The sequence below is a fragment of the Leucoraja erinacea genome, unplaced genomic scaffold, assembly GCF_028641065.1.
Source record: "Leucoraja erinacea ecotype New England unplaced genomic scaffold, Leri_hhj_1 Leri_245S, whole genome shotgun sequence".
NCBI lineage: Eukaryota > Metazoa > Chordata > Chondrichthyes > Rajiformes > Rajidae > Leucoraja > Leucoraja erinaceus.
Window position 1 is genome coordinate 141,345 of NW_026576146.1, and position 24,823 is coordinate 166,167.

Consider the following 24,823-nt stretch of genomic DNA (forward strand, 5'->3'; position numbering starts at 1 on the left):
CCAGAGGATGTAGGTTTACGGTGAGTGGGGAAGATTTAATAGGAACCCACGGGCCAACTGTTTTACACAAAGGGTGGTGGGTGTATGGAACGAGTTACCAGAGGGGTTTGTTAATGCAGGTACTGTCAGAATGTTTAAGAAACATTTGGACAGTACATGCATAGGACAGGTTTATAGTGATATGGATCAAACACAGGCAGGTGGGACTAGTGAAGATGAGGCATGTTGGTCGGCATGGATGAGTTGGGCCGAAGGGCCTGTTTCCATGCTGTATGACTCTTTGACTTCATGACAATGAGTACCTGAAGAAAGGAGAGAGGATCCTTCTGCTCTTGATCCTGGACCTCCTTTTCTATGATTTTCATATCTTCCATCTTTTTTAACAGTGATTCAGAGTTGCTCGTGATCTGGGAGAGCACTCGCTGCATCTCCTCATCGATCATCTCCAGAGAGGACTTCTCATCTTCTTCCAACTGCTTCCTCCATTCAGAGAACGTGGCCGACAGTTTTTCCTTCAGCTCCTTACTGAATCTCTGCAAACCCAACCATAATTTCAATTACATCAAGCCAATAACGCATTAGAATTCTCCAAGGTTCTTCACAAAATAGTTGGAGCTATGAAATATAGGAAGATATATGAGAATCTGTTTGCGTGCAGTTCTGGTTGCTCAGACTAAATTTTGGAATTTACCAGGCACTCACCGACCGGGAAGACTCCATCAGTTCAAGAAGGTATCTCACCAATTCCTTCTGTATAGCAGTCAGGGATGGGCTGAAAATGCCTGTTTACTAGTGATGTTCAAATCCCTGAGAAAAAGCCCTTTCTTAAATAAAGCAAATTTTCCAAACTGCTACTCCATCCCATCTTAGAACATGGAACATCGAACAGTACAGCACAGGAACAGGCCATTCAGCCCACAATGTCTGTGCCGAACATAATGCCAAGACCATCTCTTATCTACCTGCACATGATCTATAACCTTCCATTCCTTGCATATCCATGTGCTCCTCCTAAAATATTTTAAATGCCACTATCCTTCCCATCTTCACCACCCCCGGCAGCGTGTTCCAGGCATCTACAAACTAAAATACCTGCCCCGCACATCTTGTTTAGACTTTTCTCCTCTTACCTTAAAACTATGGCCTCTAATTTTTGATATTTGCATCATTTGAAAAAGGTTCTGACTTCAACCATATCTATGCCTCTCATAATCTTATATATATACGTGGTACTGCACCTGCAACTGCTCGGACAGGAAGGCTCTGCAGAGGGTAGTGAGGGGAGCAGAGAGGATTATTGGCGTCTCCCTACCCTCGGTACAAGAACTGTTCCAGAGCCGCTGTCTGAAGAAAGCACAGAGAATTGCCAAGGACAAACTGCACCCCCTCCACACACACCTGGATCTCTTGCCATCAGGCAAGAGATATCGAAGCATCAAAGCCCGGACTACGAGGCTGCTAAACAGCTTCCTACCACAGGCTGTGAGGCTGCTAAACAGTCACTCTGCACTCACAGTCACTTGACTTGACTCTGCGGCTGGCACGGACACTTTAATAACTGGCACTGGCCACTCAAATCAGCGGCCCCGGACATTTTTTTATGATTGGTTTACTGTTTTTAACATTGTGTTTTTTACCTGATTTTAACTATTTATTCTGTTCCATCAGGGACTGGATTGTTTTTTTTAGTGTTATTATGTGAGAAGTGTTTTAAATTTCATGTGCGAGGCTCCGCTATTCACTGGGAAACGTCTTTTCATTTTGCACTGTACTTGTTGCTTGCAAGATGACAATAAAGGTTGATTGATTGATTGATATATTACTAAAACTCTGTTCTTGACCAGTTTTGGCCATCTGTGCTGCGGTTTCCGAGAGTACGCTGCCACCTAAGGCCATCATTTTTGGCCACCTCGCTCAGAGCCCCCCTCTGCCGCGTGTGTGCCAAGGATTTTTCCCGTCGATGAAAATTGAAAGAGATATTATTGTTTTTACAACATTCCCCATTCTCTCTGCTGCCCCCGCTGGCGGCAGGGGGAGGGACTATAAAACCAGGAAGTGGTGTGCCTCAATCAGTCTCTGCAAGTGGTGTGCCTCAATCAGTCTCTGCAAGTGGTGTGCCTCAATCAGTCTCTGCAAGTGGTGTGCCTCAATCAGAGCTTTGAATGACACTGACAAATGTCTACAGCACTGTGAGTACCCATAATTTGGTTTGAAAATGAAAATATGGTTAGTTGCAAATGGTTGCCTGCAATGGTTGTTTGGGTTTGGGTTGAAGTAAAAAGGCATTCTCTCTCTCTCTCTCTCTCTCTCCCTCCCCCACTCCCCCTAATATGGAATTAGGTGCCTGTGGAGGTAGTTGAGACAGCTCCTCTCACAACATGTAAAGGACATTTGGACTGGTACATGGATAGGATAAAGTTAAGTAGGATATGGGCCAAACGCACTTGTGTAGATGGGACATGTTGGTCAGCGTGAGCAAGTTGGGCTGAAGGGTTTGTTTCTAAGCTGCATGACTTGTAAAGCTGTATCATGAGTGGGGTGGCAGACGGTAGAGTTGCAGCCTCACAGCGCCAGAGATCCGGGTTCGATCCTGACTACTGGTGTTGTCTGTACAGAGTTTGTACCAAATATACTAGAGGAGCTCCTCCATAATCTTTGGTTTCTACGATCTCTCCGTGACCTGTGTGGGTTTTCTCCGGGTGCTCCGGTTTCCTCCCACATTTCAAAGACATATATGTTTGTAGGTTAATTGGCTCTTTGACAATCTTTGCACCACTCCCATACCAAAAGGCGTTGCCTGGATTACAGCACTATGGGAGTGTCATCCTTTCTATTTATAGAGTCATGCAGCTCGTAACAGGCCATTCAGCCCAACCTGCCCACACAGACCAACATGTCCCATCTACACTAGCCCCACCTGTCTGTGTTTGGCCCACATCCCTCCAAATCTGTCCTATTAACTACCTGTCTAATTGTTTCTTTGGGATAGTTCCTGCCTCAACTACTACCTCTGGCAGACTCGTACCATACACCCACCATCATTAAATTTTTCCCGCCTCACCTAAAACCTACATCCTCTGGTTTTCGATTCCCTAACTCTGGGCAAGGGACTGTGCATCTACCTGGTCTATTCCTCTCATTATTTTATACACCTCTATAAGATCACCCCGCATCTTCCTGTGCTCCAAGGAATAGTCCTAGCCTGCTCAACCTCTCCCTGCAGCTCAGACCCTCCTGCTGGCCTTCAGACGCACAGTATCTAAAGGAAATATTAAACATTGTGAAGAAACTCCGCTCTGAATCCAGTGGCACAGTTTTTCCTACCTTGCATTCAATTTCTGATTGCTTCAGGTCTTGCTGTTCACTTGACCAATTCTTCTGCACTTTATGGAGGTTCTCGAACATGTCCTTCAGTATCTCCTGGGGGGAAAAAAGTGAAACATTTAACGTCATGAACATATAACGAGTTTCTAACTCCTGTAGACCGTTGCTCACCTTGACCTTTTCCTGTCCGACTTCCAGACTCAGGAGAGAGTGGGATTTGTGTTTCCCGATGATGATACAGGATACACACACGCACTCCTGGTCCTGCTCGCAATAGAACTCGATGACCTTCTTATGAGTTGGGCACTGTCTGGTGGTGAAGTCGGCAATGGGCTCAATCAGCCCGTGGTCCTTGTAGATCTGCTTGGTCAGATGCGGCTGCAGATGGTGGGAGCAGAAGGAGGTTTCACATTTGAGGCACGTCTTCACAGCCGGGGATGGGCTGTCGATACAGTACTCACACATCACGGGACTGGGCCGGGCAGCAGGGGCAGTGTGCTGGCTCTGGCTGTACTTCTCCACGATGTTCTGCAGAGTGTGGTTCTTCACCAGGCTGGGTCTGGGGTTGAAGTTTCTGTGACATTGAGGACAGTTGACCCCACACATGGACTCCGAATGGTCCCAGGCATCGCTGATACATTTGGCACAGAAACTGTGCTGGCAGGGCAGTGCCACAGGGTCCTGGTACAAGCCCAGACACACCGCACAGATCAATTCTTCCGTCAAGCCTGCAGCCGCCATTCTGCCTCGCTCCAACAGTGCAGAGCAAGGTCCGAAAGGAAGAACGTGGATTCCAGGAAATCACTTACTTTCAGTTTCAATGTTTGTCTGAAATTTAAACCCTCGAGTTCTGCGCTTGCCCAGCCAAGTTACATATTGAAGAGAGACACAAAGTGCTGGAGTAACTCAGCAGGTCAGGCAGCATCTCTGGAGAGAAGGAATGGGTGACGTTTGTGCACGTATATACACATACATGTGTGTGTGGGAATATGTGTGTGTGTGTGTGTGTGTGTAGAAAGGAACTGCAGATGTTGGTTTACATCGAAGATAGACAAAAAATGCTGGAGGATCTCCGGGTCTGGAGGTGTAAAATGCGGGCAGAGCTGCCAACTCTCACGCGTTGAATGTGAGACTCACGCATTTCGCCCAATTCTCACGCTGATCACAGAATTTCTCGCGCTCTGTCGTGAGAAATTCTGTGATCAACGAGAATTTCAAAACTAATATCAACTGCATGGGCCGCGGGTGTTGGAGAGCAGGGGGGGAGGGAGGGACGGAAGCAGAAGCAAAGGCGGGGGCAGATGCGGATGGGGAGCCGGTGCTGGCGAGTGTTTGCTGGGCTGGCGAGTCGCTCGCTGCAGCTCCGGCCATGGAGCAGCTTCAGTGCAAGTCCCGGGCTGTCGGAGGCGTTGGAAGCGTAACACCACGGCCGTGAGTTTCCGTGCCGAATTCGCCCTGGTGACCGGCATGGACCAGGCTGTGGCTCGGTGCATCTTGGAGGACAATCAGTGCCTGTTGGAAGTAGGTACCAAGCACTGGGTAGAAGCGGTGGAAGATAGTGGCCTTCAAATGGGGGTGGTTGGAGAAAGCATCCTGCTTGCCCGCTAGATTTTCACTTGCTGTAACTGCAGGAAAAATGTTCCCGGTTGGGGAGTTCAGAACCAGGGGTCACAGTTTAAGAATAAGGGGTAGGCCAGTTAGGACTGAGATGAGGAAACATTTTCTTCACCAAGAGAGTTGTGAATCCGTGGAATTACACAGTGGAGGTCAATTCACTGGATGTTTTCAAGAGAGAGTTACATTTAGCTCTTGGGGCTAGCGAAATCAAGGGATATGGGAAAAACAAGAAAGAGGTACTGATTTTAGATGAACAGCCATGATCATATTGAATGGCAGTGCTGGCTCGAATGGCTTATTCCTGCACCTATTTTCTATTTTTCCATGTTTGAGTATATGGCAATAAAACTTGACCACTTGATTTTGAAGCATTCATACATGGTGGAGGTATAAATGTAGTCATGGAGTGATACAGTGTGAAAACAGGTCCTTCGGCCCAACTTGCCCACACCCGCCAACATGTCCCAGCTACGCTACCTGCTTTTGGTCCATACCTCCAAACCTGTCCTATCCATGTATCAGTCTAACTTTTTTTTTAAATGTTGGGATAGTCCCTGCCTCAACTACCTCCTCTGGCAGCTTGTTCCACACACCCACCACCGTTTGTTTGGAAAAGGTTACCTCTTAAAAATACTTCAAACAAAACACATTGAAATCATACTTCTACAATGCACTGAAGCATGATTTTAATACATCAAATATCAAAAAGTCCCTAACATGGGAGGGGGGCACCCTCTCCCCACTCAGTTGCTCCACTCCCTCGCCGGTTACCCCCAAGGCCTGTGATTGCTCAGCCCCCCCACTTTCAAAAACGCTCTGCAGCCCCTGGTTCCGACGGAAAGCACTGCCAGATGTGAGTGGGAAACTGAGTCCAGTTGTCCGTGATGTTTAGATCCAAATGTTCAGCGTTCGTGTTTCAGGGTTGGCTAATGTTATTGATTTGTAATTAGCCTGATTTGTAATTAGTTGACAAAACCTGAATTTATTCAATGGAATATCCAGGGGGATGGGATAAGTAATATTAAAATGACATGCAAGGTGTCAGGCTGTCTGTCATAACATACAGCCCCGATAACCCATTATTTCCTTCAGTTAAATATTGGGAAGGTAGCACTATTGTCATTTGCCACTCAACTATTATGTTTGTTTACCTCACTGACTATTTCTAACACCCCCCCCCCCCCAGTTCCTTTGACAGGTTGAATAGAAGTCCCCAATCTCGTTGTTTTATTAATTGAATACGTAGATGAACATCCTCAAGGAGTCAGATGGAAACGGATTCAGATGCGATATTTAAGAGCATGTTCAAAGAAGGAGCATATATTAAAGGAGTGACAGAGATACTTGCAGGGAAATGTGTGAGGAGGTTATTATTTGTCTTTAGTTTTAGCTTGAACCAGGACATCTGATGAGTCAAAATTTAATATAGTAATTGTGCTGATACTGACTCCAACCAACCACGTAATGAATATCATCCATTCCAGAGATTTTATTTTTCTGATGCCATTTAAACTTCACTTGGATTTCAATCACTTCAATGTAAATGTAATTGGGAATGGGGAGCATTGGAACAAAAATTTGCCCATGGTACATATTAACTGTAATACAATAATGTATGCATGTTGGTAGGTGAGACGCTTGGTCTCACCTAGCATTGGTGAGACCAAGTGTAGGCTTGGCGATCGTTTCGCCGAACACCTCAGCTCGGTCCGCATTAACCAATCTGATCTCCCGGTGGCCCAGCACTTCAACTCCCCCTCCCATTCCGAATCCGACCTTTCTGCTCTGGGTCTCTCCATGGCCAGAGTGAGCACCACCGGAAATTGGAGGAACAGCACCTCATATTCCGCTTGGGCAGTTTGCACCCTAGCGGCATAAACATTGACTTCTCCAATTTCCGGTAGCCCTTGCTGTCTCCTCCCCTTCTCAGCATTCCCTCAGCCCTCGGGCTCATCCTCTTCCTTTCTCCTTTCTTCTCCCCATCCCCACCCCACATCAGTCTGAAGAAGGGTTTCGGCCCGAAACGTCACCTATTTCCTTTACTACATAGATGCTGCTGCCTAATAAGTTATATTTTGTATCTTCCCCAATGTAACTGACGGGATCCATTGTGTTTAACTGAAGCTTCTTTGTCATTAACCATGTGCTTATGGCTGTTTTATCAGTTTAAGGATGTGTGTAAATCCTCTGTATCGCCAGTCTGAACAGCGCCAGCTTTTGTTGTGGACGCTTTGTGCACATCACTGGCTGTTTTTCTATTTCACCTTGGTGACTAAAGTAAAGGCCTTTTTACAGAGATTTTTGACTGTTTGAATTATTCTGAGTTTGAGCGGAACGGACTTTAACACGCCTGGTAAAATCTGTACAGCAAACCTGAAATACTCTCTGCCAAAAGCTGCAATATTCCACACGCAAAGACAGAGGCACCATTAATTGCATCGGGAAACTGAGTCTTTATATGTAGAGGCACGGGTCAGCAATGGTTGCACTTGTAACTAGTGTAACTGACGGGATTTTTCTTCGATAGTTTCCAGGATGCTTCTTTGGTACTTTTGATAATCGTTCATCTTCATTTGGATGGAAGACGTGATGGTGGACAGGTCCACGCGGACATCCTGAGATGTAGTGTTTCTATAATGAAAGAATGAACTGGTTATAGTTTAGTTTAGTTTAGAGATACAGCATGGAAACAGGCCCTTTGGCCCACAGAGTCCGCACTGACCTGCGATCACCCCGCACATTTAACACAATCCTACACACACTGGGGACAATTTACACATACACTAAGCCAATTAACCGACATGCCTGTACATCTTTGGAGTGTGGGAGGAAAACGTGGATCTTGGAGAAAACCCATGCGGTCACGGGGAGAACGCACAAACTCCGTACAGACAGCACCCGTAGTCAGGATCGAACCCGGGTCTGTGGCGATGCAAGCGCTGTAATGCCACTGTCCCACTTAGGAAACCTGAACGGAAACCTCTGGAGACTTTGCGCCCTCCCCAAGGATTCCGTGCGGTTCCCGGAGGTTGCAGGTGGTTGCCGGAGGTTGCAGGTAGTGGAAGCAGGTAGGGAGACTGACAAAAACCTCCGGGAACCGCACGGAAACCTTGGGTGGGGCGCAAAGTCTCCAGGGGTTTCCGTTCAGGTTTCCCAAGTGGGACAGGGGCATTAAGGCAGCAACGCCACCATGGCCGCCCACAAATTTCCATTCAGAAGCTTCAAGTAATCACATTTTCAGGTGGCACAGCGGCAGAGTTGCTGCCTTTCAGCAGCAGAAACGTGCGTTCAATCCCACTATGGGCGCTGTCTGTACGGAGTTTGTCCGTTCACCCCGTGACCTGTGTGGGTTTTCTCCGAGATCTTGAGTTTCCTCCCACGTACATTTTTGTAACTTTGTGGCAACTCTTTTGTGCACTTTGTGTGCAAAAACAAAGAATTTCACTGTACCTAGGTGCAGGTGGCAATAAAATATCATCAGCATCAGCCACCGCAGCAGTATCATCATCAGCAGCAGCAGCCATCGCATCAGCTTCATCTGCATCTCCATCATCACCATCTCCATCATCATCATCAGCATCTTCATCATCATCATCATCATCAGATTGGATTTGATTTGTATTCACAGCACCATATTGAAAAACTCTGTTGTACCCATAGACGGTGTACCTAAAATAATAACAATAATGAAAAGAGTTAGTTAGAATAAATATGAAAAAATTCCCAGACAGTGGGTTACAGAAATTATAGTTTTTAACTCTCTGTAAACCCTTCATCACATTAATTTTTAATTTCTGACTCAGTTAGCAATCTTGCTGCTAAAATTAAATGAGAGAGAGAGAGAGAGAGCAGAGAAGATTGACGAGAATGTTGCCAGGACATGAGGGCCTGTGATGCAGGGGGAGGTTGAGCAGGCTAGGACTTTATTCATAGGTTGAGAAGTTATAGGTGCGATACCCTAACCCCAACACAATGTGCTCTAATTTTGCACACTAATCTCTTGGGTGGGACCTTGTCAGAGGCTTTTTAAAAGTCCAGACACACCACATTCACTGGCTCTCCCTATGCATTCTACTTGATACACCCACAAAACATTCCTGAAGATTAGTTAAGCATGATTTCCCCTTCATAAATCCATGCTGACTTTGACCGATCCTGTCACTGCTTTCCAAATGCGCTGCTATTACATATTTAATAATGGATTCAAGCATCTTCCTCACTACTGATGTAAGGCTAACTGGTCTATACATGGATGGGGACATGGAAAGAAAAGGTTTAGAGGAATATGGGCCATACGCAGGCAGGTGGGACTAAGGTAGATGGGGCATGATGTTCGGTGTGGGCAAGTTGGGCTGAAGGGCCTGTTTCCATGCTGTATCATTACTCTATGTCTTTGACTCTCCTGTTTCCACTAATCAGCTCAACCCCTCCTGCACCCCCTCCCCCCCCCCCCCCCCCCCCCCCCATCCCCTCTCTACACTGGCCATCCAACCCCCCCCCCCCCCACCGACACTCGGTCCTGTCTCTTTGCCTCCATAAATGCTGCTCATGCTCAACTCACCCATGCCGACCAACATGTCCTATCTACACTAGTCCCACCTGCTTGCGTTTGGCCCAAATCCCTCGAATGTAGAATCCAATGTGAGAGATCCGGGGGTTGAGGGAATGATCTGCACACCCCCATGATCCAGGTTTAACATGGAGGTAGACACAAAATGGGGTGGGCGGCAAGGTGGCGCAGCGGCAGAGTAACTCCCCAATGACTCTCACATGTACCTGTCTAAATGTTTCTCAAACGTTGGGATAGTCCCTGCCTCAACTACTTCCTCCGGCTGCTCGTTCCAGACACCCACCACCCTTTGTGTGAAAAGGTTATTCCTCAGGTTCCTATTAAATCTTCTGGTTCTCGATCCCCTTACTCTGGGCAAAAGACTCACCAAGTCCACACCGACCATCAATCATCCCCATACACCAGCGGCAATTTACAGAGGGCCAATTAACCTACTCGTCTTTGGGATGTGGGCGGAAACTGGAGCACCTGAAGGAAACCCACGGTAACATTGGGAGAGCACGCAAACTCCACAAAGACAGCACCCAAGGTCAAGATCGAACCCAGGTTTCTGGCTCTGTGAGGCATCAGCTCCACCTGCTGTGCCACTGTGCTACCCTGGGATGAATATGAAGTTGAAGAAAGACTCCATGGCACTGTATGGTGGGACTCACATATGATGAAAGAATGGGTCGACTGGGCTTGTATTCTCTGGAATTTAGAAGGATGAGAGAGGATCTTATAGAAACATATAAAATTCTTAAGAGATTGGACAGGCTAGATGCAGGAAAAATGTCCAGAACCACGGGGCACAGTTTAAGAATAAGGGGTAGGATATTTGGGACTGAGATGATGAAAATCTTTTTCACCCAGAGAGTTGTGTGAAGCTGTGGAATTCTTTGCCGCAGAAGGCAGTGGAGGCCAATTCACTGGATGTTTTCAAGAGAGTTAGATTTAGCTCTTACGGCTAAAGGAATCAAGGGATATGGGGATAATGCAGGAACGGGGTACTGATTTTGGATGATCAGCCATGATCATATTGAACGGCAGTGCTGACTCGAAGGGCCGTATGGCCTACTCCTGCACCCATTTTCTATGTTTCTAAGTAGGATAGTAAGTAGGGGAGTGTTAATGTATGTGGGAGAAAACCACGCAAGTCACGGGGAGAACGTGCAAACTCCGTACAGACAGCACCAGAAGTCAGGTTCGAACCCTGGTCTCTGGCGCTGTAAGGCAGCAACTCTACCGCTGCGCCACTGTGCCGCACATAATGTTACCGCATTATCCGAATAGTTGGATAAGAATACACCCTGACTCACAATTAAAATTCATTCAGAGCATCTCTTCTAGTAACAATGTCAGGGATGGCCCTTCACAATGCATCTACCCTGGTAAAAATCTTCCTAAATGTAAGATTAGTATTACTCTCTCAACAGCTTTTCAAGAAGAGACCCAGTTTGTCAAGGTGGTTAACACTGCTACCAACAGGATTCCATGCTTCAACTAGTCTCCTTCCATGAATTCCTTTCCCATTTAATGTATATATTCCCAATGGAACCAAGTCTTCACTTCGGACTTACCTCGCAAGGAGCTGCTTCACGTCCTGTCAATAAAAGTGAAAAAAGCAGTCAATACATATTTAAATAAATATAGTTCATAGATTACAGGGACAGAATTAGGCCATTCGGCCCATCAAGTCTACTCCACCATTCAATCATGGCTATTCTAACTTTTCCTCTCAACCCCATTCTCCTGCCTTCGCCCCATAAACCGACACCTGTACTAATCAACAAACTTTAGAATAAATATCAATACGAACCTACTGAACAATGAACAGCCTGGATAGTATGGATGTAGAGAGGATGTTTCCAGTGGTGGGACAGTTGAAGACCAGAGGGAACAACCTCAGAATAAAATGACGTACCTTTAGAAAGGAGATGAGGAGGAATTTCTTTAGGCAGAGAGTGGTGAATCTGCGGAATTAATAAGCGAGTTCGGTATTTCGATAAACACAAGGAATCATGGGATTTATCAAAAGTGAAGCAGCGCTGTATAAACTGTGTATGAATTGTTAACTATTCTACCAAGGAATGAATCTAGAATTCTGTCAACTCAATAGCTTCCTTCCTTCCGGGTCTGAAGAAGGGTTTCGGCCCGAAACATTGCCTATTTTCTTTGCTCCATAGATGCTGCTGCACCCGCTGAGTTTCTCCAGCAATTTTGTGTACCCCACAGCTTCCTTTCTTGTTCTGCTGTTCACACATTACTGACACAGTCCGAGTTCTAGTTCAGTACGTTAATCAGCAATTGTGAGATATTGAGAAAGTTAAAGAATTTATTATTTTCATTTATTCCTTAATGTGTTTGCTACTGAAATAAGAAAATATTACTTGTGTTTGAAACATTTTTGTATCTTTATTCATAATTTATGAGTAAAAATATATTTAATCTGAGGCAGGCAGCGACTTTATCAGTGTGATGTGGGCTGATGCTTTAGCTACAGGCGGTGTGAATGTACCGTTAAGGCAAAGATTCATCTCCGAGGAAAACTGAGTACAGGGTTGGCCATGTGAAGGAGCCGCCAATGCGATATAAGACATTTAACTGCGAAATGCCTGCCCTTTAGTATTGGATAGATTGAGTGGAGGATCGGTGCTGTTCCAAGTTTGCGGTGGTTGCGGTGTGTTTCCCCCGGCCATCTCGCCCAGTGCACGTTGACCAGCACAGTTCGCCAGCCCTTGTCAGCAGAGGATCTTTGTGCAGGTGTTACCCAAAGCCCAAAGGTTTTCTGGATGTTCTGTGTTAGGATCGGGCTCGCAGCGGGCTAGCGAGAGGGCTCACAGATCAGATCAGCCCAAGGGGGGATTTTAATGGGTCGTTATTAAACTGTTCCTTCTGTGCGGCATCACCAGCTCTCTCTCTCTCCCAGATCCCCCACCCCAACTGTTTACATAGTCTGACTGAAAAAATGCTCCCACTCATTTTACGGGGTGGCTCTGCGTTTGCCGACTCGCTAGGGCGGGCGGCACCGCCTTCAAAGAGAGCGAGAACAGGCATCCGTTCTCTCTCCCAAATGGTCTCATTAAGATGTTCTGTCACACAGTTTACTCTTGTTAAGTTACATCTGCCATCTTTTCTCTGAACCCCTTCATTTCATTCTCCCCCCCCCTCAAAAACAAACAATTAAAAATGCGTGTTATTCATCATCACGATCTCCAAGCATAAAGCAATAAAACCAACAAAATCATCGTAGTTTTGTACAAATGAAACATAAACACACACAGTTAATAGTTTTGAAGGCAGTATTTTCTAATCTCGAAGAAGCAAAACTGGAAAATACGGACAACTCACAGGTCTGTGTACACGCGGCAGCTCAGCTGGCGAGAATGTTTGTCGCGAATGACCTATGACCTGGGCATGCGCAGTTGAAATACCGAACTCGCTTATTGCCACAGACGGCTATGGAGGCCAAGTCATTGGGTATTTTTAAAGCAGAGATTGATAGATTCCTGAATAGTAAGGGCATCAAAGGTTACGGGGAGAAGGCAGAAGAATGGAGGTGAGAGGGGAAAGTGGATCAGCCATGATCGAATGGCGGAATGGTCTCAATGGGCTGAATGGCCATATTCTGCTTCTATGTCAAATGATCTTATGAATTAAACCAAAAGTGCATTTGCTTCAGTGAAGAATCACAAATATGTAGGTCCTTCAGCCCATTGAATGTCAAGCACTCATTTACACTAAATACATTTTATTCTCCACATATTTTCATCAACTCCCCACAGCTTCCACCACTTATAGCGACACACGACGGTTCAGTTGAGGTTTATTATTGTCACGTGTACCGAGGTACAGTGAAAAGCTTTGTACTGCATGCTATCTGAACAGCTCAGATATACCATCCATAGATAAAATCAAGTCAAACTCAAATACAATAGGTAGAGCAAAGGGGAAGATACAGTGGAGAATACAGTTCTCAGCATTGTAGTGCATCAGTTCCAGAGACAAAGTCCAATGTCTGCAAAGGGGCAATTTACAGTAATCATTTAACCCCTCATGGCATTATATATAGTTTAGACTTCAGAGATACAGCGCGGAAACAGGCCCTTCAGCCATCGACTCCACGCTGACCAGCAATCACCCAGTATACGAGTACTATCCCACACACCAGGGACAATTTACAATTTTTACTGGAGCCAAATTAACCTACAAACCTGCACATCTTTGGAGTGTGGGAGGAAACCAGAGGACCCAGAGAAAACCTACGCAGGTCACAGGGCGAACGTACAAATTCCGTACAGAGAGCACCCGTAGTCAGAATTGAACCAGGTTCGCTGGCGCTGTGAGGCAGCAACTCTACCACTGCGCCGCCCATAGCTCCATAAGGTCACCCCTTGTTCTCCTGCACTCCAAGGAACACCTGTATCGAATGATGATCTAGTTGGAAGTAAAAATGCTCAGGCAAGGGGACGTTGGAACACATCCTGAGCTGTTGCCCAAAGTCTCTTGGGCAGGGCCGGTACACATGGCGTCACGACCAGGTTCTCAAACCCATTGCAGAAGCCATCAGCATGGGAATCAGCAGCTGCAGACGAGAACGCCCCACCACCCAGATGATCACCTTCGTGAAGGCCGGAGTGCAGCTGCCAAGAACCACAGCAGCCAGGAATCCGTCAGGAATCCTGGCAACTGCGCAGGACTGGCAGCTTTCCGTAGACCTGGTGAAACAGCTGAAATTCCCACGGCACATTGCCACGACCACCCCGAGGCCAGATATCCTCCTGGTCTCAGAGGCGACCAAAAACATCGTCTTGTTGGAACTGACAGTGTCGTGGGAGGACCGTCTGGAGGAGGCCCACGAGAGGAAGATGGCCAAGTATGAAGAGCTGGTCATAGACTGCCGCAAGCAGGGCTGGAAGGCAAGGTGTATGCCCATCGAGGTTGGCTGCAGAGGTTTTGCAGGGCAATCGCTCTACAAAGTCTTGAGTACACTGGGCATCAACGGAGTGTCGAGGAGAAGGGCCATCAAGAACACCACAGAGGCAACGGAGAAGGCATCAAGATGGCTCTGGATCAGGAGAGGAGGTCCATGGGGAGGAGCGATTGCCACCTGAACACAAGTCGTGGTCTGATCAACCACGGCTGGGTCGCCTGGGTGAGGGTGTCTGATGTTGAAAGACCCGAAACACCCAATGACCCCAGGTTACATCACTGATGATGTGTTCAGGAGCATCAAGAGATGTATTTGTATCAATGGAAGTAAAAATGGTGGAAAGCTGCCATGGAGAGGCGGGTCTTAGGTGACCTGATGAGTTGGTTAACCTGATGACCTGTTTCCAATGCTTGATGACTCTTTGACTAAATACTTTAATTTAATATAGTTTAGTGATACATTGTGGAAACAGGACCTTCGGCCCATCGAGTCGACGCCGACCAGCGATCCCCATGCATTAACACTATCGAACAATAGGAACAATTTACATTTATACCAAGCCATTTAACCTACAAGCCTGTACACGTTTGTAATGTGGGGGGAATATACTGCCAGTGGCTGTGTGCTTGGACCAGTACCTGAATAAATGAGAGAGCATCCTTCTGATCATGGTCTTGGTATTCCTTGCCCATTAGTTGAAGTTTATCCATCTTTTCTACCAACGAGTCGGATTCGCTCTTGATGCAGGAGAGTACTCGGTGTTCCTCATCATCGATCATCTTCAGTACAGTCTTCTCATCTTCTTCCAATTGCTTCCTCCATCCGGAGAACTCAGTCGACAATTTTTCCTTCATCTCCTTGATGTGCCTCTGAAAATTCAACCAACGCAAACTTTTCAGTTTAGTTTAAAGATAAAGGCCCTTCGTCCCACAGAGGCCGCGCTGACCTGCGACCCGCGCACACTAACACTACCCTAACACACATTGGGGACAATTTACATTCATACCAAGCCAATCAACCTACAAACCTGTACGTCTTTGGAGTGTGGGAGGAGATCGGAGCACCCGGCGAAAACCCACGTAGTCACAGGGAGAACGTACAAACTCCGTAGAGACAGCACCCGTGGTCAGTATTGAACCTGGGTCCCTGGCGCTGTGAAGCAGCAACTCCAACCCTGCACTACTGGTAGAGTTGCTGCCTTACAATGCCGGAGACCTGGGTTCGATCCCGACTATGGGTGCTGTCTCTACGGAGTTTGTTCGTTCTCCCAGCGACCACGTGGGTTTTCTCCGAAATCTTTGGTTGTCTCCCACACTCCAAAGACGTGCAGGTTTATAGGCTAATTGGCTTGGTGTAAATGTAAATTGCCCCTAGTGCTGTTAATAGAAACATACATAGAAACATAGAAATTAGGTGCAGGAGTAGGCCATTCGGCCCTTCGAGCCTGCACCGCCATTCAATATGATCATGGCTGATCATCCAACTCAGTATCCCGTACCTGCCTTCTCTCCATACCCCCTGATCCCCTTAGCCACAAGGGCCACATCTAACTCCCTCTTAAATATAGCCAATGAACTGGCCTCAACTACCCTCTGTGGCAGAGAGTTCCAGAGATTCACCACTCTCTGTGTGAAAAAAGTTCTTCTCATCTCGGTTTTTTAGTATTTCCCCCTTATCCTTAAGCTGTGACCCCTTGTCCTGGACTTCCCCAACATCGGAAGTAAGCTTCCTGCATCTAGCCTGTCCAACCCCTTAAGAATTTTGTAAGTTTCTATAAGATCCCCTCTCAATCTCCTAAATTCTAGAGAGTATAAACCAAGTCTATCCAGTCTTTCTTCATAAGACAGTCCTGACATCCCAGGAATCAGTCTGGTGAACCTTCTCTGCACTCCCTCTATGGCAATAATGTCCTTCCTCAGATTTGGAGACCAAAACTGTAAGCAATACTCCAGGTGTGGTCTCACCAAGACCCTGTACAACTGCAGTAGAACCTCCCTGCTCCTATACTCAAATCCTTTTGTAATGTGTTGTGATCACTGGTTGGTGCCGACTCGGGGCCAAACGGCTAGTTTCCACGGTGTATCTCGAAACTAAACTAAAAATTAGGGCAATGAGGAAATGAACTGTACACCTCCATGATCATGATTCAACACAGAGATAGACACAAAATGCTGATGTAACTCAGCGGGTCAGACAGCACCTCTGGAGAGAAGAAATGGGTGACCTTTCAGGTCGAGGCCCTTATTCAGAAATCAATGGGTCACCTATTCCTTTTCTCCAGAGATGCTGCCTGACCCGCTGAGTAACTGCTTGGTGTAAACCAGCATCTGCAGTTCCTTCCTAAATATAATTGGGAATCGGCATCTCTCTGTTTCAAGCGGACAGGTCCCTGGTTACGAGACAGGCCCTCTCCCAGTGCAGTTACATGTAACGTTTCATACCTTTATGTCACATTCTTGTTGCTTTAGGCTCAGCTGTTTCTTTGTGCAATTGTCCTGACATTCACGAAGATTCTTGACCTCGCTCTGGAGTTTCCCCTGGAACAACAGCGGAAATGTTTCAGGAAGAGACACAAAAACCAGGAGATATATTGACTCCATTTACACTTCAGGCTGCCTCTGCAAGGCCAGCAACATAATCAAGGATGAGTCGCACCTCGGTCACTCCCCTTTCTCCCCTCTCCCATCAGGCAAGAGGTGCAGACGTGTGAAAACGTAGAGTTTAGTTTAGTGTATTGTCACATGTACTGAGGTACAGTGAAAAGCTACAGTGGAAAATGCACACCTCCAGATTCAGGGACAGTTTCTTCCCAGCTGTTATCAGGCAACTGAACCATCCTACCACAACTAGAGAGCAGTCCTGAACTACTATCTACCTCATTGGTGACCCTCGGACTATCCTTGATCGGACATTACTGGACTTTATTTTGCACTAAATGTTATTCACGTTATTCCCTTGATCATGTATCTGTACACTGTGGACGGCTCGATTGTAATCATGTATTGTCTTTCCGCTGACTGGTTATTAAGCAACAAAAGCTTTTCACTGTACCTCGGCACACGTGGCAGTAAATTCAACTCAAACTCTAAATAAACTCAACTCAAGTTCATTGCCAGAAAGAAATCAAGAAAGAAAAAAAAGTGTTTCCAACAGAAATAGCCTTGGGTAGGATGTGGTTGAGAGAAAAGGACATTAAAGATAGTTTCTTCAGTCAGGGTATTGAGTATAGAAGTTGAGTTCTGTTACAGTTGTAAAACGTTAGTGATGCCACATTTGCAAGTATTTTGTTCAGATTTGGTCACCTAGTTTTGCGACAGGAAGGATGTCATTAAACTACGGAGAAGATTTACGAGGATGCTGCCAGGGCTTCAGGGCCTGAGATTGGGCAGGTTAGTACTTTATTACCGGAGCGCAGGAGGCTGAGGGGTGATCTATATATGTATAAAATCAAGAAGGGAATTGATAGTGTGAGGGTGAACGTACAGTGTAGAGGAAGCAAGAACTAGTAGATATATGTTCAATGTGATGGGGAAAGGTTTGCAATCGTTCCAAGCTTTATGAAAGTTCATAGGATCTGAGCATGAGTCTGGCGGACTATTTACTGGAGGTACCAACTCCTTAAGAACTTTGCTCACCTTGATTTTGTCCTTTGCCTGCTCCAGAGTCAGTAGTGAGTGGAAGTTATGTTTCCCGATGACAGTGCAGGACATACACACGCACTCCTGGTCCTGCTCGCAGTAGAACTCAATGATCTTCTTATGAGTTGGGCACTGTCTGGTGGTGAAGTCGGCAATGGGCTCGATCAGCCCGTGGTCCTTGTAGATCTGCTTGGTCAGATGCGGCTGCAGATGGTGGGAGCAGAAGGACGTTTCACATTTGAGGCACGTCTTCACAGCCGGGGATGGGCTGTTGATACAGTTATCACACATCACGGGACTGGGCCGGGCAGCAGAGGCAGTGGGCTTGCTCCGGCTGTACTTCTCTACAATGTTCTGCAGAGTGTGGTTCTTCACCAGGCTGGGCCTGGGGTTGAAGCATCAGCGACATTGAGGGCAGTTGACCCCAAACCTGATCACTGAATGGTCCCATGCATCGCTGATACATTTGGCACAGAAACTGTGCTGGCAGGGCAGTGCCACAGGGTCCTGGTACCAACCCAGACACACCGCACACTTCAACTCTTCCCTCAAGCCTGCAGCCACCATTCTGCCTCGCCCCGGCAGTGCAGAGCAAAGATCCTATCAAAGATTATAGAGGTTGCAGGGTGACCTGGACAGGTTGAGTGAGTGGGCAAATGCGTGACAGATGCAGTATAATATAGATAAATGTGAGGTTATCCACTTTGGCTGCAAAAACAAGGGGGCAGATTATTATCTCAATGGAGTTAGGTTAGGTAAGGGGGGGGTGCAGCGAGACCTGGGTGTCCTTGTACACCGGTCACTGAAAGTTGGCTTACAGGTACAGCAGGCAGTGAAGAAAGCTAATGGAATGTTGACCTTCATAACAAGAAGATTTCAGTATAGGAGTAAAGAGGTTCTTCTGCAGTTGTAGAGGTCTCTGGTGCGACCACATCTGGAGTATTGTGTACGGTTTTGGTAGGTTCATGAGATTGATCCCTGGGATGGCGGGAATGTATATGAGGAAAGATTGAAAAGACTAGGCTTGTATTCACTTGAGTTTAGAAGGATGAGGGGGCAATCTTATAGAAACATATTACATTATAAAATGACTGGACAAGCTAGATGGAGGAAAAATGTTTCCAATGTTGGGCGTGTCCAGAACCAGGGACCACAGTCTTAGAATAAGGGAGAGGTCATTTAGGACTAAGGTGAGAAAAAACCTTTTCACCCAGAGAGTTGTGAATTTATGGAATTCCCTGCCATAGAGGGCAGTGGAGGCCAAGTCACTCGATGGATTTAAGAGCGAGTTAGATAGAGCTTTAGGGGCTAGTGGAGACAAGGGATGTGGGGAGAAGGCAGGCACGGGTTATTGATAGGAGACGATCAGCCATGATGACAATGATGGCGGTGCTGGCTTGAAAGGCCGAATGGCCTCCTCCCGCACCTATTTTCTATGTTTCTATGTTTACTCCGTTATAGGATCTTTGGATACGAATGCAGAGGCGGAAGTGAAGATCCTATCTTTGGGCAGAAGCAAGATGGACGGAAGCTGGTTACGGAAATGGGTCCTATAATTACTCATTAATCTGCCCATGACCGTACTGCGTGTTTTTCGCAGGAGTGGTCCATCTTGCTCCGCTATAGGATCTTTGCTCTAAGTGGCTCTCCCACAGAGTATCCATTCCTGCCCATTAGGTTCCCATTGTGATGAAGAACACGCAGGCATGAAAAGTGGAAAAAGGATGTATTAAAGTTTAAAATGTGAATAACTCTTAAAATATAAAAACATTTTAAATGTCAAAGATGAGAATTATTCTTTCTTGTTGTGTCTCTTGTTGCTGCTCACTGCGTCTTTATGTCTCAATCTGTAGATAAAGAAAGGAGACAATTTAAATATAGAGATTCAGCGGTCAAATTTTAACCAAGAAAATCTGTTAAATTTATCTCAGAAGTCATCATTCAACGAAGCACACTTTTATATAAGCACGCATATGTACACACAATCACACGCATATATACACACACACACACTGACTCACTCAAACGTTTAAATCCTCCTGTAGAGGCTGCTGCTGCTGAAGCAAATACGTGCTTTAAATAACGTCCAACACACTCACCATTGACAGAGCAGTCAGCTCTCTTGAATTATTCAGCGATGTCTTCACTCTGTGCCTTCTGCAGTCAGCGCCATCTTGCCACGAATCAAAATTTCACACTATGTAGATAAACAACCTGTGCGGAGCAACTGGCTGGAGTTTTTATGGACATTTTCAACCTCTCACTTCTGAGGTCTGAGGTTCCCACCTGCTTCAAAAGGGCATCAAAAACCTGGACCCACTGCAGTTCGTTTACCGCCACAACAGATCAACGGTCGACGTGATCTCGCTGGCCCTCCACTTTGCTCTGGACCACTTGGACAACATTGATTACAGCTCGGCATTTAATACAATCATCTCCTCCAAGCTGGTTACCAAACTCGCAGAACTGGGTTTCTGCGCATCCCTCTGCAATTGGATCCTCGACTTCCTCGTTCTCAGACCGCAGTCTGTTCGTATTGGTGGAAACTTGCCAAGACTCGATAACAATCAGCACAGGAGCACCTCAAGGCTGCGTGCTCAACCCCCTGCTGTACTCACTCTATACTCATGACTGCGTAGCCAGTCATAGTGCGAACTCCGTCATCAAGTTCGCTGACGACACCACTGTTGTGGGACGTATCACTGACGGGGATGAGTCAGAGTATAGAAAGACCCACACCATCCTGGCCACACACTCATCTCCCTGCTACCTTCAGGTAGAAGGTACAGGAGCCTGAAGACTGCAACGACCAGGTTCAGGAATATCAACTTCCTCACAGACATCAGGCTATTAAACTTGGCTCGGACAAAACTCTGATTATTAATAGCCCATTATCCGTTATTTTACTTTATCAGTTTATTTATTCATGTGTATATATATATATAAATAATGGTATATGGACACACTGATCTGATTTGTAGTCAATGCCTACTATGTTCTGTTGTGCTGAAGCAAAGCCAAGATTTTCATTGTACCATCAGGGACACATGACAATAAACTCACTTGAACTTGAATAGTATCACTTCAAATAAATAATGTTTGAAAATTATGCAATTTACTTATGTTCCAGTTTTTTTACATCTCCTTTTAACAGTCATGTTATGCATTTTTCTATTGTTGAATTTGAGTCCATAGTGCATGTGGATACTCACAAAGATTGGTACAATTCTGACCTTGACTCTATTGCAGCACAAGTTCATGTCTTTGTATGGCTGTGTGTTATGTATTGCTGTGTTTATTGGATGGGAAATGTTGGTCATGTTAACATCATCATATTCTTTGCGGAACACTTGCTCGCACACTTCACAGAACCCAAGAAAGTATTCCGAAGGCACCATCAATGAGCTGAAGTCAGACGTTGATGTGTCATAGGCTTAATGATGGATGAATATGAATGCCAGATCAACTAAAGTGGCATCAGTTCGTAAGAGAACTTCTCTGCATGTGTGGCATTTTGAGGACAGTTCATGTGAAGTAATGATCCTGTGACAGATGTGACCTGCAATGTAAGCTAGTGTATTCTCTTCAGGGAGATCAAGTGAAATGCTGCAGACTGCGTTGTGCTGTTTGTTTTATTGGTATGGGAGATAGATGGAGGTGGTTTCTTGACTCTGTTTTTTGTTAGTGTTTGCAATGTTAAGATAAATTTGTCTGAGTTGGGGGAACAGTTTGCACTCACAGATGGCTTGATCAGTTCAGCCACCATAACCATCCGAAAAGCACATCGAAACCTTCGCTGATGGATTTTCTCTGAATCCGCCCTTTCGCTGAATAGTGGAGAACAAATTCTCTACAACATCCTGATTGATCCGAGATGTGAACATAAAACGGGCGTCTGTGCTTTCCTTTATGTGCTGCCACAGCTGCGAAATGCAAGAAATTGCAAGCCGCCATCCCTTGACAAACAACACATTTTTATCTCCAAGCACTGTCAAGCTTTGGAGTACAGTCAAGCATGATTCAAAGAATGACTTGTGTGCAGACTTTTCTGACATAGGCCTCCTTAACTTTTTGGGGCCTTGTAAAACCTGCTGTTAAATTAGTCAAACAGTCCATCAACCATTTCAATAAACTCTGCCTTATAAACAGCCTCCCCAGGTAACTTTCCAAGAGCTGCATAGGTGTAGACACCTGCTGCTACTGAATGGCTAAGCACCTGTGCAGCCTTGTTGACAACCACTTTAGAGAAGCTGTTTAAAACAAAATGGCCTCTGGTTAATTTATGGGCTTTTCTAATGGGCAGCTGTGAATCATGCTCATAAAATGTGTAAATATGTGCCCATTTGATATGTTTTTTTCTGCCATCCTCTCCCTTGACCTCAAAAACATATTTCTCCAAATTTGACCGAGTGTTTTTCAACTGGTGGGGTGGGTCATGCATGCAATGGATATTGGTTCCCCCGTGGACGAAGAAAAGATGGTCTTCCATCACACCCAAGTTGGAGTAGAGCCTAATATTGCGTGGGCCTTGGTCACAAACAACGACCTTAGGCTGTAGTCCAATAGCCTTAACCTTCTGCAAACATTCATTGAGTAATGTTTGCAGATTGTCAGCCGTTGTGCAGTCCCATGAATGAAAGTAACCTACAGGTTGCTTCCATTTCCCCATCAAGCCTCTAACCATGAAAACAAGAGCATGGTTTGCAGGCCATGATGTCTTCCCTAGGGATCCAAAGTCCTCAAATCCCTCTACTGAATCCTCAGTAATATTGTAAGAGAGGCTTGCACGTAAACTCATTTTGTCAAAGGAGACTACACATAATGTATCTCTCTCTGACATCCCCGCAACCCTGTCTTTCAAAAGCTCAAAGATCTTAGGGGGAAACCCAGGCCTCACTTCAATATTGCACAACCCACCTACGTAGTGATGAGATTGATGGAAGTGTGAAAATGCACTGGCAGAACTGATATGCTCGGGGACTCTGGTGGTAGAGGGACAAGGCAACTACCTTGTCTGAATAACTCCATCGTCTTCCTCTTGCACTTCTACGTCCGGACGCATTATGCAACTGCGACGCAAAGAAAGACAGTGCTGGTTCTTGTAAAAATTCACCAGCTCCTCTGATCAAGTCACTAATTGTCTTACTTTCGGAATTATTCTTTCCCATTGATAATATAATCTGTTGTACTCTTTTTTTGAGGCAGAAAGTATGCTGTCTTTCGTTCTCCAGAGCACTACTGTCATTTACATTTGGTGCGATTTGACGATCAGGTGTTTCAGGAGTTGTAGAAACGCTGCTGGGTTCTTCCCGAGGAACTTTGTCTGTAGTTGAGCAGTAAGAATGTTCAGCCTCTATGTTGTGTGACACTGTCAAGAGAAAAAAAATGAAAAAGGGAAAAGAAATGGCAAGCATACTAATGAAAAAGATTTAGCATATACATGTAAATAAATCAGCATCTACCCTGTAGTACTAATTATAATAAAAATAGATGTGATGCACCAATTTCAATCTACCAGAAGAAAATCATGATCTTGATTTTTAGAAGATTTTTTATAAATTAAATCAATTTAATGTTGTATGAATTATGCTTGAGGAAGTTTTAAATGGATGTTCTTACTTGAATTAAATACGAGTACGCATTCCATCAGCCCACACTGTGTAGTCTTATGTGTAATTATAGTTTTGTGAACATTTCACAAATGAAAATAAAAGTACCATACATGCCATGACATATTGACCACTAGCAATTATATCAGTTTGGATATAATTTTTTCATATTTAGCCAAAGTGAGAGAATATACTTTATTTTAAAAAGGAAAAAAAATACTTGCCTCTTTGCTGTTTTAATGGCGTTGGTGAGGATGGGAGGTTCTCACTCTTCCTCGTGAGTAACCTGCGTTGGGAAGACAGACGTTTCAGTGGGTTAGGAAAGTCAAAAAGCGTTGGAACTGCATTCCAATTTAGCCTGTTCTTGGTCTGCTTGTTGGAAAACTGGTCAAGTTCAAAGTGTAAAGTACAAAGACAACAGTTGGCCGACAAGTACTCCGTAGTTCGGTGTAGGAGATCTTGTCGACGAGTATTCTGGACCCACTGTTGACATCTGAAATTACAGAAAATATCATTTAGGATTAACTAATAAGAAACAAAATGATTAGAACTACATGCCTGCAGTATGGATGATGTATCACTTAAGTGCAATTGTTTTCAGTTGTGTGGAGAGACCTGTATATTGAAGATGCATTTTGCCTTTAATATGTTAATTTACCTTAAATGTACAAGAGCTTCTTAAAATCTTCTTTCAAAGACCATTAAATATTTTCTTTCTATCCTCTTTTGGACCTAAGGCATAGCAGGGCTGCCAACTCTCACGCAGAAGGATGGGAGGGTTAGAGGGAGGGAGGCAGGGAAAGGAGGGAGAGAGGGAAGGGGGAGGGAGGGAGAGACGGAAGGGAGGGAGAGACGGAAGGGGGAGGGAGGGAGGGAGGGAAGGGGGAGGGAGAGAGGGAAGGCAGAGGGAGGGAGAGAGGGAAGGGAGGGGGAGGGAAGAGAGAAGGGAGAGGGATCGATCGAGAGAAGGGGGGAGATCGAGAGAAGGGGGAGAGGGAGAGGGGGGGGGAGAGGGAGAGAGAGGGGGAGGAGAGGAGAGAGAGGGGGGAGGAGAGGGAGAGGGGGGAGAGAGAGGAGAGAGGGGGGAGAGAGAGGGAGAGGGGGGGGAGAGAGGGAGAAGGGGGAGAGAGGGAGAATGGGGAGAGAGGGAGAA

The 24,823-nt window shown here is 45.7% G+C and overlaps 1 protein-coding gene across 4 annotated transcripts in view; it reads right to left on the bottom strand.

Moving 5' to 3' along the window:
- LOC129716485 (E3 ubiquitin/ISG15 ligase TRIM25-like) overlaps positions 1-24,823 on the bottom strand; it is an 88,332-nt gene that overhangs the window by 62,013 nt on the left and 1,496 nt on the right. Inside the window, exons 2-9 of one of the 4 annotated variants that reach the window (XM_055666349.1) lie at positions 23,895-24,163; positions 23,071-23,429; positions 18,059-18,265; positions 16,865-16,960; positions 15,062-15,292; positions 11,071-11,093; positions 8,392-8,610; positions 6,411-7,572 (exon numbers count right to left, since the gene is read on the bottom strand). In XM_055666349.1, the coding sequence (XP_055522324.1) occupies positions 7,437-7,572; positions 8,392-8,610; positions 11,071-11,093; positions 15,062-15,292; positions 16,865-16,960; positions 18,059-18,265; positions 23,071-23,429; positions 23,895-24,163 (1,540 nt within the window). In that variant the 3' untranslated portion in view covers positions 6,411-7,436. Of the gene's footprint in view, positions 1-302; positions 534-3,324; positions 3,421-3,495; positions 4,202-6,410; positions 7,573-8,391; positions 8,611-11,070; positions 11,094-15,061; positions 15,293-16,864; positions 16,961-18,058; positions 18,266-23,070; positions 23,430-23,894; positions 24,164-24,823 lie in introns of those variants that run through there. The other 3 variants (XM_055666350.1, XM_055666351.1, XM_055666348.1) reach the window with 3 other exon arrangements.